At 33.5% G+C, this 16,828-nt stretch overlaps 1 protein-coding gene and 1 non-coding gene across 2 annotated transcripts; both read left to right on the plus strand.

Annotated features, from left to right (window-relative positions):
- The first annotated feature begins 276 nt into the window (after positions 1 to 276).
- TRNAV-AAC (transfer RNA valine (anticodon AAC)) lies at positions 277 to 350 on the plus strand. The gene has a single exon. It is a non-coding gene; the product is annotated as a tRNA-Val (tRNA).
- An 8,241-nt stretch (positions 351 to 8,591) lies between these two features.
- LOC132057168 (cation/H(+) antiporter 20-like) lies at positions 8,592 to 16,387 on the plus strand. Its single transcript, XM_059449633.1, is given in 7 exon segments — positions 8,592 to 8,685; positions 8,688 to 8,821; positions 9,974 to 10,335; positions 11,121 to 11,778; positions 13,661 to 14,246; positions 14,702 to 14,939; positions 15,849 to 16,387. Coding segments are annotated over 7 exon segments (2,418 nt in total). The 5' UTR covers positions 8,592 to 8,642; the 3' UTR covers positions 16,246 to 16,387.
- The last annotated feature ends 441 nt before the right edge of the window (positions 16,388 to 16,828 follow it).

Genomic DNA, 16,828 nt, shown 5'->3' on the forward strand with positions numbered 1-16,828 from the left:
TTTTTCGGAAAAAGCTATATCTTTTAGCTTCTAAAAAACAGCTTCCGCTACTCCTCGTAAAGGCGTAAACATTTATTTTCTTCCAAAAGCTTGGCAAAAAATGCTATTAATCTTATGTGTGGCTTAGTTGAATATATTCAAGGACAAAGTGTTAAAACTTGATATTGCAAGTGTTAGTCGACAGTGAAGATCTGAGATATAATTCAGGTTGGAGTTAATGTGGTATCTGTCAACATTAAGGACTATGAACTTTATTTATGCACACTGAACATCAGCGGTGTCGTGGTGTAGTTGGTTATCACGTCAGTCTAACACACTGAAGGTCTCCGGTTCGAGTCCGGGCGACGCCATTATGTGTTTGTTTTTGCTTTCTTCAATTTCTCAGCTCTGGTTCAGCTTAGAATACCACAGTATTCATGTCTAAACGTGAACCAAGCACTAACTTCAGAACTAGTTAATTCTTATTTGGATGTACTTGATTTTCAAAATGGCAATAAAAAAGGAAAAATTTACTTGTCATAGCTACCTCTAAGACCTACTTCACAAGTTTCTCTTTTAAATTGGTTTTCTCTCACCTCTCAAATCTATTTCTCCCTCACTCTTCTCTTTCTCTCTCTCCGTTCCCTCTCCTAGCCCAGATCTGTGAGATCTACTTCTCTTGCCTGGACCCTCCGAACGCCGCCTGCGATCTCTGAGTACTATCTTTCTCTCTCTCCGAACTCTGAGTACTATTTTTTTCTCCATTTTCTTTAACATGATTATCTATTTTCTTCTTGATTTTCATTGAGCCAAAAGAAGCACAGGAAATAGAAGAATTTGATGAAAAAGAAGAAGAACTGTTCTCAAAGTTGTTAACTTTTTCTTCTTCTTGGATTTTTGGTGAATTTGTGTAGTGTGGAAGTTGGACATTCTTCTTCAATCTCTGAAGGGATTTTCTTTGATGAATCCATTGAAGGATCTTGATCTTGTCTAGTTTGTTCCTTACTTTTCCGACACTGCCACTTCTTCTCCACGGCGGGAGTGGTGGTTCACCGGCCATGGGATTTCTACTGTAAGGACAGTAGTGAAGGCGAAGAAAGTGCAGTGCATCAACACGCCCTCAAATTCCAATGCCCGTCCACCATTAAACTGCTCTTTTGATCGAATTGCTCTCTGTTTTTCATTAATAATTGTTGAATCTCTTCTCTCACTGATAAGGGCGCTATTCTACCGCCCCTCTGGCATGAATCCAACGCATACTCCACCTCCAATGAGAGTTGTGGAGCTTCATGCCCACCAAGTGTTTGATAAAATGTTTCAGTATATTTCAGTGTACAGTTTCAGTATATTTCGCTGTATTTCAATGTATTTCTGATTTATGAAACAGTTTCTGATATATTTCATTGTATTCCATTGTATATACGCATACTACAATTTTATATTTCTTAAACAATCAACCATATTTCATTGTATTCTGGTGTAAATTTTTCTATATTTGGAAGTATTTCTAAAAGTTTGGAATGGAGTAATTTGGAGAGAGAAACGTGGATTGTTATGGAACTTCAACCGTTATGCGTGATACATGGTTGATTTAATTTGACTTACCATTTAAAATGAAAGAAGAGAATATGTTCCATAAATACGGCTTTCAATTTTACTCTCGCCGATTTTGTACTTGAGTATTTCAAAAACGCGAACTTTGCCGGATTTTGTATTTCCGTGTATTTCCCTGTATTTCAAAAACACGAAATACAACCGAATACAATAAAAACTAGCTACGATTTGTAAATATAGAAAAAGTAGCTATAAATTATTAGAAGCTATTAAAAGGTAGCTGTTTATGTAACTTTCACATAAAAAAGCAGTGTCTAAAATCATTGTCAATTTTACTTCATTGGGCAGTTCATAATTCCTTTTTTGATAATGGAGTGCCCAATTCACTATTTTACGTGGCTGCCACCTTTCATTACTATGGAATATGGATACTGAATAATGCTATAACTTTGTAGGACCTTAAGTATTTTTACCTGATTGTTAACTTTCACTAGCATGAATGCATGAGTCTTGTATATTCTACGAGCTAAGCTTAAGTCGATGGGAACTCAACTATTTTATTACTACCTTCCACGCTCGGAGAGCCTGTTGATAATTTAGGGTCCGTAGTAGCACCGGTACTGGATAATTTTGCCAGCTGAGCTTAGGCAACTCGGCCATTTTACTCGATAGGGTATTAAATAATTTTGCCACTATCTTTTAACAATACATATACTGTATAACTCTGTCAGTCAAGCTTTAAGCATATGAAACCTCGACTATATTGCGTGTTGCTACGTCCCGCCAGCATGGGTACTAAATAATTGTGCCAGCCAAGTTTAGATAGATGGGATACCTAGCATATTTGCCTCTATTGGAGTTTGGACTCTAATTTCCCATAATTTTCGTCCACTACTAATTGCTAAACTGGACTCCTGGATGCTCCGAGCAGTTTATAATTATTTAACAAGAAAATAAGAAAAAATAAAAACAAAGGAAAATAAACCTCCGCGACTTTTGTTTAGAATCATTTTAATTCTAAATTGTAAGTTATTCTTAAAAAAAGGGATGTTTCTCAAAGCACATTTTCAATATATAGTACTTTACGGTTTTGTTTGCTATGAAAGAAAATGTTTTTTCATGAAAAATATGTAAAAAGATATTATTCCAAGAACATTTATATGTAATTTAGAGAAAAATTAAATTATAGGGCTGGGAAGGGTGAGGAGTGGGGTTCGGGGGATAGTAGGTGGTGGAATGCGTTGGAGCATTATCTCTATATGTCGTTTATCGAGGTTAGGAGTTTTTTATATTTATCCTTATGTCGTATATGCTTATCTCTTAGTTTTATCTTGTAGTATAGATTAGTCTCTAGATATACATTAAGAGTTCTCTTTGAATCAAGATAGTCTTCTTAGGAATAACATGTATTTAATCTCATTCAGTAATTCAGTAATATATACAGTTTTCTATCACATCTACAAGTGTTTAGAATGGTCACTCAAGGTTATGCATGGGTGGGTTTGGGTTGATTTTCTGTTAAAAAAGAATCAAATCAGGTTAGTCGGTTTTTTAATTACTAAAACCAAACCAAAACAAATATAACACACATCCATCAGTTTGGTTGTTGTCGGTTTGGTTCGGTTTTTCGTTTTTAAGAAACTTAATTATATTTCTTTCTTTCGTTTCTTTTTCCTACGAATAGGAAGTACTTTTCCATTCTTTTCTAACATATAATCCATTATTACCTTTTTATTGTGGGAGCTTTAATTTTCTAGAATCATGGAGAAAATGTCTTAAGATCTATAGCTTTAGTCAAGTGAATAAATTTCATATAAAATACTACAATTTTTTGGTAAATCTCATAGTTTTTTTTTGAATAAATGAGTTTGGATTCATGGATTGCTTTTAAGAAATAGGCTTAAGGTGTAAGGTTCATTAGCCTAATAAAGATAAAAGAAATTTTTTATGAAAAGTAAACAAAGTATTTAAAATTATTCATTAAAATTACTATATTGTATTATATAATCATAAAATTGTGTATATTATTTTGTCGGTTCGGTTTTTCTTTGTCTTTAATAGAACCAAACCATACCAAATATTATCGATTTTTTAAAATTTAAAACCAAACCAAACCCAACTACCAATTTTATTTAATCAATTTGGTTCAGTTTGCGGTTTGGATCGGTTTTTAGCCCTACCGTGAACACCCCTAGTCAATGTGCGGGTTGGGGGGCTTTGGGAAATGGCTAGGAGACAAGGAGCTTAGAATGCCACTTATATAACTTGTTTTTCAACGTCCACTAAGAAAAACTATTTTCCTAGAATTTTAAAGGAACTTATTTCCTTGAGAAAATATTTTGACCAACTAAACATGAGGAAATTAGAAAACGTCATATATATATATATATATATATATATATATACACACACACACACATACACACACACCAAACACACCCTATAAGCATATAACCATCCGAGATAGCATTTCCAACTAACTAGAATTTGGATCTACACCCAATATTTATCAAATATTGAACTGAAAAACACTAGATAATTTCTGTTCTGCATTTACTGATACAACTATGAAATAGTTTGTGTAATAAAAATGTCAAGAAAAATCGATTCCCCACATCCTTGACTCCTGTCTCTTAAGTACATCCTATAGTTGTTGTTTGTTTCCTTTATTTTACGTGATCAGAAAAACTTTCTTGAAAAGTTGTCCATGTCTAGAAGAAACTTTGAATGTATAATGGAACCAGAAGATCATAATTTTTTTCCTGACTGATTACATGTGTCTATGTTGACATAAAGAGATACCTACTAATTTACTATTGAAGATGAAAGCAAAATAGTAGAGAAATCACGACATCCATTTTCTATTTTATTATTTCTCGTGGGTGCTAAAAATTCTTAAATAAAAAAGTAAAATAAAAAAAATAAACATACTTCCTCATGTAGAGATTAGCGGAGTTTCCTTTTGTCAGATAGAAAAAGATTCAAAACTATCCACAAAAAGAGTTAACATGAAAAAGACCACTCTATGGCTCCCCTCAAGTTTGCAACTAATTTCCTTTTGTATGGAAGAAAATAAAGAATTTGTGTTTAGTGCAGCCACTGTCCATCCACTACATTATGTTCAAGTATTATTGTGAAAGATGCACCATCCAATTTGGTCGTCAGATAAATAAATGCATTAAAACTAAAGTTTTAATTTTAGTCTTCTACTCTTATTTGGCTAGTTTCGACCCATTTAAGTTTTGAGATTGTTCAATCATTCTTGCTTACCTCCACGTCTCCACGCCATTCCACTAACAAAGTGGATTAAATAGTATGATTCAATATATGCTAAGTATTATATCATTCGCTATTTCTAGTAGAAATATAAAGAGGATTGCTTCATCTTCATCTCTTCTTAACCACTTCAGTGGGAACATATTCTACAGTATTCTAATTAGAGTTTATCCCATTTGCAATTCCAACTCTCTCTTACATCGAAAACATAATAGCATGGCGAACAAAATGGTTAAGCAGACTTAATTAAGAGTATTCTCAAAATTAATCCACTTAGTAGCTGTGTTTCTCAATAGTAAAAACCAGTAATTGAAGATTGTAAGTTGTAAGACATATCTATTTTAGATGACACACCTAGTAGTACTAAATGAAAGAAAGTCAATGTTGCATATTGTAAATAAAATCACATAATATGCAGTGCTAGTAAACTAGTCTTGTTTTAAGAATGTTGTTATTAATTAAGCTACTGTCCAGTGGAACTTGGCACAAAAAATTATTCGCACATTACGATTCTTCCTTATTCTTTGACCTGGCTGATTAACAACAAGGAATTTATAAAGCGTACACTCTGAGACTTTTAATTAGTACACTGCATCTCTTTCACAATTATGTAAGTTGTTTCCATTGAAGGGAATAACCATAGAATAAAAAGTTAATGGTGTTAATTCTGAATTAGGTTAAAGGACTAAAATTACACACTTTATTTAATTAAAGGTTAAATATGCTTAGCCCATTACCACAAGAATCAAAACAGAATTAGGCAATAACTCAGGGCTTAATACTGCCATTTTCCCTTTATGTGCTATACTGGTTATAAACCGAGGTAGAGTACATATATTCCAAGCATGTTTAGAAGGAAAAAGAAAGGACCTCATTTTGGTCCCGAACTTGGTTTTTGATGGGGTGAACAACGCAATTGGGTGTCAATAGGCAAATTAAATTACATTTAAACGGATCGGAATCAAACAAATATGTGAGGTCATAACTCGTTTAGTTTTTTTGCTTGGGCTGAAAGGTACGACAGCTTGAGCTAAAGAATAAATCCCAATTCAATTTATTCAAATCGAAATTATCTTTTCATTCTATTAACTTTAATTACTGAATCGTGCTAGCAAAAGCTTTTTATTTATTTATCATGACTAGTCCAAACACATCATACCTCGAAAAACAAACTTACTGTATTTTGACAAGCTGTTTAGAGATTTGCATGTAGTAAGATGAAAATCCCTAGTTTGTATTGAAAAATCAAATTATTGAACACTACAATGAAACATATGCAAATGAAAGGGTTGTAATGTTGATGTTTTATAAAATTGGTCTTGATTAGTTTGGTATTGAGGTTGATATATAATAGTAATATTCATCATTTAGGATATTATTGTCACGACCCAATTTTTAATCACGTCGTGATTGGCATTCAATGCTATAATTTAATCGGCGAACTAGTTTGACTGATCTAATATGTTCTGTCACATTATATTGATCGCCAGCGTTTAATACTCTGGCAAAGGTTGAGCCTTTTGAACTCCCATTTCAAATCTGGAATTGTGTTTAATTAATTTTGTAAAAAAATTAAAGGGAAGTAGAAAACTGCAAGGCCACTTCGCTTAATGATAAAAGGATTAGTAAAACAGTTTTACTAAAACTCATCCCACAGAATGTGTATTACAGTTAAAGAGTAGTATCTTTTCTTAACTAATTATCATGGAATTCAAAACACATTTATTACGTTTTTGTTAAAGTAAAAGATATTTCTAAATTAATTCAAAATAGAGTATATTTAAAAGGGCAAACTAGTAAAAAAAAAATAGTTATTTATACTAATGACAAACGCGTTAAAAATTTGTAACAAAGAAATCAAAATAAGGGAGCTACACAATAAACCTTAAGAGAAGTTAGCATTCCGAAGTGAAACCTAAGAGAATGTCTCTGAAATTATCCTAAAATTAATTAGGGGAGTACACTACGTTTAAATAACTTTGTTTTTAAAAATAAATTAAAAATGAATATCTTTTGAGGGGGAAAGATAGTCTTATAGTAACACAAATTGCGAGTTTCGTGAATAAATGGGTTGGGGAACTTGTAACGATTGGGCTATCCAATTGTTGGTGTCACGCATTAGCTCATTCGACCCAAAATAGACAGAGACTTAGTCTTACGATACAAATGAATGCTAACTTCTAACCACGAAAGGGCGTGATGAGATGGTCTAGATCCTTACACTTGGGACAAAGTGAACAAAAAAATGTTTTCAGGACCCTTATTTAAAGACTCGTCAAAGTTGACAAATTTTTTAAGTTTAGTTGTCTCAGAATCAAATCTAGATCTGCGGGACTGAAGTTGAAAAGTGCAAGTCTAAAATTTCAAATTTCAGTCTTTTAGATTTGAAGTTTGAAAAAAAAAATCGAACTTCAGACCTTTGGGATCTGAAATTAGGCTTGCCAATTCACAAATTAAGACTTTTGGGCTGAAGTTTGAAAACTTCTAGGCCAAATATTCAGTTATGAATTGAATTAACAAGCCTAATGTTGGACCCAAACATGAAATTAACAAAAGTAAATGGTACTTTCCAATATGTTTGTTCCTTTATAAGCATTTTCACATTAATCCGAATCTAAAAAACAGAGAACATGCAAGAAAAAGATGAGGCGAATGATTTCTATGCCTGATGGATATGTTTGTTCTCGAGGCTATCTTGATTTGAGATTCTGTAAGTGAGGTTTGCACCCAAATGTTCTCCTCGTAGAGCAGCAAAAGACTGTTCCGCCTAAACCGTAATACAATCTAACCTCTTTATAACAATGTCATTTGTTTCGATAGTTTTTGGCTGTTATAATGAAATGTCGTTACAGAAAACTTATAATAACATAACCCGAAAAATCAGCCTCAAATGTGAAATGTTATAACCTGAAAAATCAGCTTCAAATAGTGAAATGTTGTAATTAAGATGGGTTTCTGGAATAAAAATAACTTTATTCTGGTTAAATTGTTTAGTTTTCTATATTCTTTACTGTTATTGTAATTTGCTAAATTTTGAAGATAGGCCAAGAGAAGAAAAAGAGGCGATTCAATAATTGTTGCGTTCGTTGAATATTAGCTATATTCAATTAGTTCAATGTCAGAGTAAGGTTCTTAATGTAATTATTATTGCCATATGTACCCTTCAGAATAATACAATATTTCTTATAAAATAAAACTTAATAAATATTATGCATGTTGTTAATTAAGGAAAACGATATGAAATTAGTAACTATTTACAACACGTGTAACAATTATATACCACTAAATTAATATTCCGTTTTAGTACAGCGCAATTGCATAAAATAACATCATATTAAAAGATTGGATAAATATTCTGTAATTCGTTAAGAGAAGTGATACAATTATTGATTATAACTCATGTGACAATGATATACCACTAAGCATATCAGTATATTGCACTGTACAAACAACCCACCCAGTGGAAATAATTACTAGTATTAGATTCTTCTCCCAATATTGTCGAGGAGATCAATTATCTCCGCTGAGGACGGACCCAAGATTTAAACTCTATAAATTCAATCTTTAAGTTTTAACATTTAGCGTATTATATTTTTAAAATTATGAGTTTAGACCTTTAATTTTTATACATAAATTTATATTTCGCGTTTATAGTACTGAGTTCAGATGAATCTGATATTCTAAGGCTGAATAGGCCTTTTCTCCGCTATATATACCCTAGCAATAGCCTTTAGTTTCAATAACCAAAAAGTTGAACTTGGAAAGATACACATTGTGGGTTATAGTTCAATAAGCTAAGGTTATTTTTGAAGAATTAGTTCCCATAATTGATAATGGGTTTTAATGGAAATTCCATAAAAACATCATCAGATGGAGTGTGAGAGGAGAGAGTACTTTGCACTATGCTTTACCATTGTTAATTATTCAAACCATCACAGTTGTGTTCCTCAGTCGCTTGCTTGCTTTCCTCCTCAAGCCCCTTCGCCAACCTAAAGTCGTCGCTAAGATCCTTGTAAGTTTTGTGCACTGTCAGTATATTCTTTTATTTTATATAGAGGTGGTAGGGTTGATATAAGCTAGCCCAATGATACTTTGATATATCAAAAGTGGCAAGGACAAAATCCTTGCATGCATGATTACATAACTACAATATTCAAGAATGCTACTCTAGTCCCTCATGAGTTGTGTAACCGGACTTGACAATTGTCCCTTGTCGATTGTGAACACGGGCTTCACAATGGATTTGATGAGTTCGTTTTCACAATCACTTTCTCACTTCATATACATATTATCGGTTTGAGCTTCTCACTGTCCCTTAATTGATCAGCTTGTATATATCGAACAACTAATATTGTTCTAGGACCACTTATTAGCCTGTGTGAGTCTACTATGCATCTCTCAACTTCGGAAAAAAGGGCAAAAGCAAAAACATCACGTCTATGTACAAACCTTAAAATCGAGTTCCAGGCAATGACATACGTCCCTTATTATAGCTACATGTTTGACCAAACCAAGTATTGTTAACGTGGAGCATGGATTCTTTCTTTCTTTCTTTACTTTTTTGTGGGATTTTCACTTAAGAGAATCCTCAAAAAATAGGTGTATGCCACTGTTTGCAGCGCACACACGGTGAATGAATATTTCGCTTTTTGCTCACCGTGTGGCGGCGTACATGGAGCATGGATATATGTGTGAAAAGGCACTAATATTTAACAAATCTTACATTTTGAACTCATATTCTTTAAAATAGAATAATTAAGTTCACAAAATTTGAAAGGTAGAACCCATCAAGTTTAAATATCTCTCTTTGGTTATACATTTAGGAGGTGGTAGAGAAGGTTACATATAATTGTCCCTAATTGTTTGTGTAAGATTGTTTTGGGTTACACCACCCATTGCCTTAACATTTTGAGTTAAATGTTCATATTACGTCACACTTATAAAGCTCTAAATTCTAAAAACCTCTATCATAAACAAATTAACTCTTAACCAAGAAATAACCCACCATGTACAAAATTATAGAAGATTCCCTTTAAGATCAAACAATTCCACGAATTTGAGTATGATTGTATGTGTGATAGCATCTATTGCACCAAGAATTTCAAGAACCTTATTATTACAATTAAATTTCCTAAAAGGAAATGTTTCTATTGTGTATTTTCAGGCAGGGATCATGCTTGGACCGTCAGCATTTGGGAGGAACAAAGCTTTCACGCATTGGATTTTTCCATCATGGAGTACTCCAATTCTTGAATGTGTAGCAAGCATAGGACTCTTATTTTTCTTGTTCCTCGTTGGCCTTGAATTGGACTTAAACGCCATTCTTAGAAGTGGAAAAAAAGCTGCTGGAATAGCATTTGCAGGAATTTCATTGCCCTTTCTCTTAAGCATTGGAGTTGCTTTTCTTCTAAGAAAAGTACTAAAAGGGATTGATAGTGTTGGATATGGAGAATTTTTCTTGTTCATTGGTGTTTCACTTTCAATCACTGCCTTCCCCGTTCTTGCTCGAATCCTTGCCGAACTAAGGTCAGATTTAAGTTGAATTGTATGATCATTTCATTTAAAAGATTAAGTTACATTTCCTCATGTAGTGGAGCAAGAATTTGTACAAGGGCTCGGCTTCAAAAATATATTAGAATATCATATACTAGTTGGGATTTGAACATGTGATCTCAAGTTACTTTTGAATCCTTTTACAACTACGTACCCACTAGAGTATTCCCTTAAAACCAGGGATTTACAGTTTACATATAGGTTAAAATTACAAGCGGTCTGTTAAACTTGTCAGTAACTTTCACTATGACATTAGAACTTGTTTCTATTGAACACTTTGTTTTTCCTATTTTTTCCTATTGAACACTTAGGCTACTTAGAAAGTGTACCTATATCCTTCCCTCCTTCACCCCCCCACCCCCCTCCCCCCCAAATACACACACAAAATTAAATGGCAATTTATTTTTTGATAAAAGGGATTCAATTGAATCTCCTTCACTACCTAGCTCTTTCCCTGCCCTCACGGAGAGGCGGATTCAAAATCTGAAGTTTATGAGTTCTAACTCTAACCCTTTTTATTTATTGAGTTCTAAATTAATAATTTGTATATATTTAATAATTTTTTAAGACAAATAGAAGGTTTAAAGCAAAGCTATTGGGTTCTGTCAAATTCGTACCTTTTACTTTACCTCCACCTCTGCCCTCATGTATACACATGTGTGATATCATATTAAATTGTGTGATTATCTCATCTAATAATTTAAGTTATTAAAGAGAGCCCTCTTTATAATTATTTTAATTATGTTATGTCTCGACAGGTTACTTACTACATAAGTTGGTGAAACGGCCATGGCAGCAGCTGCATTTAATGATGTTGCTGCATGGATTTTACTTGCTCTTGCAGTTGCTCTAGCAGGAGGAGGAGGAACTCATCATAGTCCTTTAATCTCCCTTTGGGTTCTTCTATCTGAAATTGGCTTTATAGTTTTTATGTTCCTAATTATTAGGCCAATTATGATTTGGGTGGCTAAAAAATCTTCAAGTGGGAACAATATTGTGGAGGAAACTTACATATGTTTGAGCCTAGCTGGAGTGATGTTGTTTGGTTTTATGACTGATTTTATTGGCATACATGCAATATTTGGAGCATTTATTTTTGGATTAACTATTCCAAAAAGTGGGGATTTTTCAGGGAGGTTGATTTCAAGAATTGAGGATTTTGTATCTGGATTATTATTGCCACTTTATTTTGCTTCAAGTGGGATTAAGACTGATATTACACAAATTCATAGTCTTGGGGCTTGGGGACTTGTGGTTCTTGTTGTGTCCACAGCTTGTGCAGGGAAAGTTTTGGGGACATTTGTAGGAGGGATGTTTTGTGCTCTACCATTGAGGGAAGCCTTAGCACTTGGATTTTTGATGAACACGAAAGGATTGGTGGAGCTCATTGTTCTAAATATTGGCAAAGAGAAAAAGGTTAGTTTACACTCCACTTATTCATTTCATATGATAGTGTTTGACCGAATATGCGAAGTTTAAGAAAGAGAAATAAAAGGACTTTTGGGTCATATGCTAAAAGTACTCTTAGTACTTATGATAGAAAGTATCATAATATTTTCGGAAAAGGGTCAAATATATCCTTGTACTATTGAAAAAGGGTCAAATATATCCCTCGTTATACTTTGGGTCCAAGTATACCCCTGTTGTTATACTGTTAGTTCAAATATACCCCTCCTCTATTAAAGTTGTCCAAGGTGGACATTCAATCCTATGAGGCACTGACATTTGATGAGGTAGATGCCACGTGGCATGCCACCTCATCACCCTAACCCATTTTACCCCTCCTCTCTATTTGTTCTTCCACCACTAAAATTTCATTCCCCTCCCTTCTATTTCTTTCTTCCACTAGTGAATCCTATGAGAATTTTGCGTGTACAAGTTTTAGAATCTAAAAGGATCATTTATTGATTTCTGAATAAATTATTTATATCTATTAAATGAATTTTTTAATATAAATACGATTTGATCAAATTAACTTATTGAATTTGGTCAGACCCGTAACTAATTCTCTAGCTCGGCCTCGTCAGGCTCCATTTCTTATGATGTCATATGCCAATAGCCCCAATGAGTACTTGCAAGTGCCAATTAAATGATCACTTCTCACTGTTCATTTCATTTATAAGTGGTTTACTTGGAAATAATTTTCACTAACTTATCTAGTTGGAAATCCAGGAAAGGATATAAAGCTGAAAGCTACCGAACGTAGAATTAAGTTAACTAGCTACTTATAGTCCTGAAGCCAATTAAAGGAGAAATTTAATGAGATCTAGTTCCACCATTTAATAATCCTAAATAAGAAAGCTATTCTACTATAGTACTATATCTTTTACCGAAAATTCAGGTCAAACTGTCAAATGATCCATTTTAAGTTATGCTTATGTCTTCCTTTCGACGTTACTTTCAAAGTTACTTAGTGTCTAGTGTACGCAAGATTCTTCATAAACACTGTTAGCATTTGAAGAAATGAACAAATAAACAAATTATTGGACAAGCAACATCATATTTTATACGGAGAAGGCTTAAATATGTCATCGAACTATCGGAAAGGACTCAGTTATGCCACTCATCAATAGTTTGGCTCATTTATGCCATCGCCGTTACCAAAATGACTCATCCATGCCATTTTTCACTAACGTTGATTTTGTAATACCAGAAATAACATGTGGCCTCCAATCAAAGGTCCACATCGTTTATAAACCAGCTCAATTTTAAATCCCAAATTAATAAAAAAATCCGACCCATTCACTCGACCCACCCACAACCATAATCTAGTTGGAGGCCACGCGTCATATTTGGTATTGTAAAACCGGCGTTAATGAAAAATGGCATGGATGAGCCATTTTGGTAACGGCAATGACATGAATGAGCCATTTTGGTAATGTCGATGGTATAAATGAGCCAAACATAGACTATAAATGAGTCATTTCCGATAGTTCGATGACATATTTGAGCCTTTTCCTTTTTTTTATATTTACTCCACAATATTTTCATTTTGCTTATTATCTATATAAACATATCTAATAGAAAAGTTCGACGAATTCGGTACCCCATGACACCGCTTGAGTAAAGGTATATCCAATGTGCTTTCACCTAAATAAGCATATTAAGTTAAGACAAGATTAAATACTTAAATTGATTAATAAATGCATATTCTTAGATTCAATTTCTATTACCTTTTCTTTCTTGATACAATAAATAGTCATTTCTTTCACTAATATTTTGACAATCATATAATAGTACTAACATATTTTTTTTTTTTTTTTTTTTGTAATTTTCTTTCTTTGGCTGCCTCCATTAGGTTTTGGACGATGAGACGTTTGCAATATTGGTGATCATGGCACTTTTTACAACCTTCATCACAACTCCTATTGTAATGGCTATTCACAAACCATCATCACCAACACACGAACCTCAACTCGAATTCCCACAAAAGAAGACCAAACAAAACAATAACCTTCGAATCCTAGCATGCCTACGTGGCCCAAGTGACGCACGTGCACTCATAAATCTCGTCGAGTCACTAAGGTCCAACAAAAATAATAATAACTACTCCTCAATCACCAAACTATACGCGATGCGACTCATGGAATTCACCGACCGATTGTCATCTATAATGATGGTTCAACGTGCCCGAAAGAACGGTTTTCCATTCATCGGCCGGGTACTCCGTCGAGATGACGCGACCGATCAAGTGGCGGCGGCGTTCGAGGCTTATAGTTCTCTAGGACGAGTTATGGTTCAGCCCACAATGGCTATCTCGGGTTTACCGGATTTGCACGAGGATATCATTCATGTTGCGGAGAAGAAACAGGTTGAATTGATAATTTTGCCGTTTGATAAATACTGGCAAATGGAAGGGGACGAAGAAGTGGAGATTCATGCAGGTAAGAGTGTCAAATGGGTCGGTTGTGTTGCATTTCAGCAAGTTAAAATAGGTGAAATTAATAAACGAGTTGGGTCATAATCAGTCAAGTTTTGCTTGGGTAAAATTTACAAATAGCCAACTTTTAGCTCTTGTAATTGAAAATAACTATCTTGAAACTTTAAATTACACTCTATGTCCAGTCAAAATGCCACATAAATTGGGATGAACAAGAGTAATATAAGCTTTTTTTCTCTTATTTATCATGATTACATTAAACGTATCAAACAAATAAAAAGTATGTTTTACGTCTTGATAAGTTTTTTTTTATGGTCAATTTAGGCTAGATATATGCAGCCTAAATTGGCTCACACTTTAGACGAATTGGACTATGTCCAAAATGACCCGTCAATAAATATATATCTAGTCAAATCCGAATTATACTTTCATGAGCTAAATTTGACGCCGTACATGCAGGCCATGGATGGAGAATGGTGAATGAGAGGGTGCTGAATGAGGCGCCGTGCTCGGTGGGAGTGCTGGTTGATCGTGGATTACAAGTTAACAATGGCATGAGAGTTTGCACTGTGTTTTTTGGTGGACCTGATTGTCGTAAGGCTTTGGAATTTGGTAGTAGAATGGTTGAACATCCTGCTGTCAGGATTACCTTAGTAAGATTCATCCGTCATGAGAGTGATTTTGATGAAGCTGAAAGGTAAAATTAATCCATCTATATGCATTTGTCTTTTGAATTTATAACTTCTATTGCACTAACGTTTTAAAAGTCGTTTACACAATCAAGTTATGATCGCGGTACCGTACTTATAATCTATTACAAGTAAATCTTCATGTGATAAGTGTTACTCAATTGGTAACATGGTCAAAATAGTAACTATATAGATCCGAAGTCCGAATTTAAAGTTTATAGGAATCTACAACGATCTTAAGTTAATTTTCAATAATAATTGAGGGCACTATCAACTATATATAAACAATTAGTGGATATTTTATTACGCATACAGGATATGATCAACAAAAGTTATTGGGTTCCCATGACCCCGTAGGTTACACTTTGGATCCACCACTAATAATTAACATGCTATCACAAGTGAAACTACACTAATAGCTATTGTAAAAAAAAAAAAAATTATACTGTCATTATTTAACTTAAATCTTGTTTTTTGTGCATTACTAAAAAGGTTTAATTAATACATGCTGATGAATGTAAGTATTTTGTACACTATCAATGTATTTTAACCTGTTGTAACAGGTAAAATATCTTATTATTCAAATTTTTAATTTCACTTATTATGAAGCAGGAAATAATCTCACTAATTATAAATTGTTACTTGTAATTATCAAATTACGTAGTTGAGATATAGCTCTACAGTGGCCAGAGCTAGCATACGAGTTATGGGTTCAACTAAATTTAGTAGCTTTATGTATAAATTATTAATTTAAAACCTAGTAATTTAAATAAGCTAGAATCCCGGCCTCATATATAAGCTTTAGATCCTGATTCCGCCTCTTTAACTCTGCCCATCTTCCCCCTCCTCGATCGACACATCAAAAAGCAAAAGTATCTAAATTGTCGTGTAATGTGTTCTCTCATTCATTCAAACAGGACCTTGGATGATATGACTATTTCAGAATTCAAGATGAGGTGGGGTAAACAAACTCTATATGCTGAGAAAGAAGCAAATAATAATTTGGTGAATGAAGTGTTGACAACGGGAATGAGTGGAGAATTTGAGCTGATGATAGTAGGGAATAAAAGTAAGTTCCCACAAGGCATAATGGCAAAACTGTTTGAGCAACACTTAAATGAGCACAATAATTCAGAATTGGGGCCAGTGGCTAATCTATTGGCTTCATCAGGCAAAGGGATAAAAAGTTCTGTCCTAGTGATCCAACAACAAGAAGCTAGTTTTGGCTGTGGAAATAGTGCAAGCAAGGATATTGGGAACTCAAAAGTGGCTAGCTTTATAGATGGTTCAGACACCATCAATAAGAATGTGTGACCAATTTGATATAATATCATTAATTACAAAGTATTATCAAATCAATTAGCTGTTGAATTTGAAGAAATCCTCTTCAAGTAGTAGTTAAGTTTACATTAATGTCTTGTCCTCTATGTGTTTATATTGAATAAATGTGTTGAAGTGTCACATCTCACGATCTCATTTTTAATAAGTTGTTAAACAGAACATACAATTATTTATTTAATTAATTACGTCTTCAATACGCCCCTCACGTATGGATTATTGCTTTTTTCTTTTTCTTTTATGGGCCAAATACGTAATTATTTTTTTATAATGAGCGGTGGTGAAACTCAAATCCAAGACATCTATCTATTCTGATAACATATTGAAGTGTGTAGTCATCTCATTTTTTTTTTTTTTTAAAAAAAAAAATTGATTGTTAAAGAGAACACACATTTTTTTATTTAAACATATATCTTCAACAAAATGAACAATATCAATCTTTGTTGAAATTGTTGACGTTAACTAATCAGTCATCTATATCTTCCTAAAACCAAATAGAATTCTGACCTTTGAATTGTAGTAATTCTGAAACCAAGTTCAATTATTACGAAACGGTAAA

Source organism: Lycium ferocissimum, chromosome 5 (genome assembly GCF_029784015.1).
Source record: "Lycium ferocissimum isolate CSIRO_LF1 chromosome 5, AGI_CSIRO_Lferr_CH_V1, whole genome shotgun sequence".
Classification (NCBI taxonomy): domain Eukaryota; kingdom Viridiplantae; phylum Streptophyta; class Magnoliopsida; order Solanales; family Solanaceae; genus Lycium; species Lycium ferocissimum.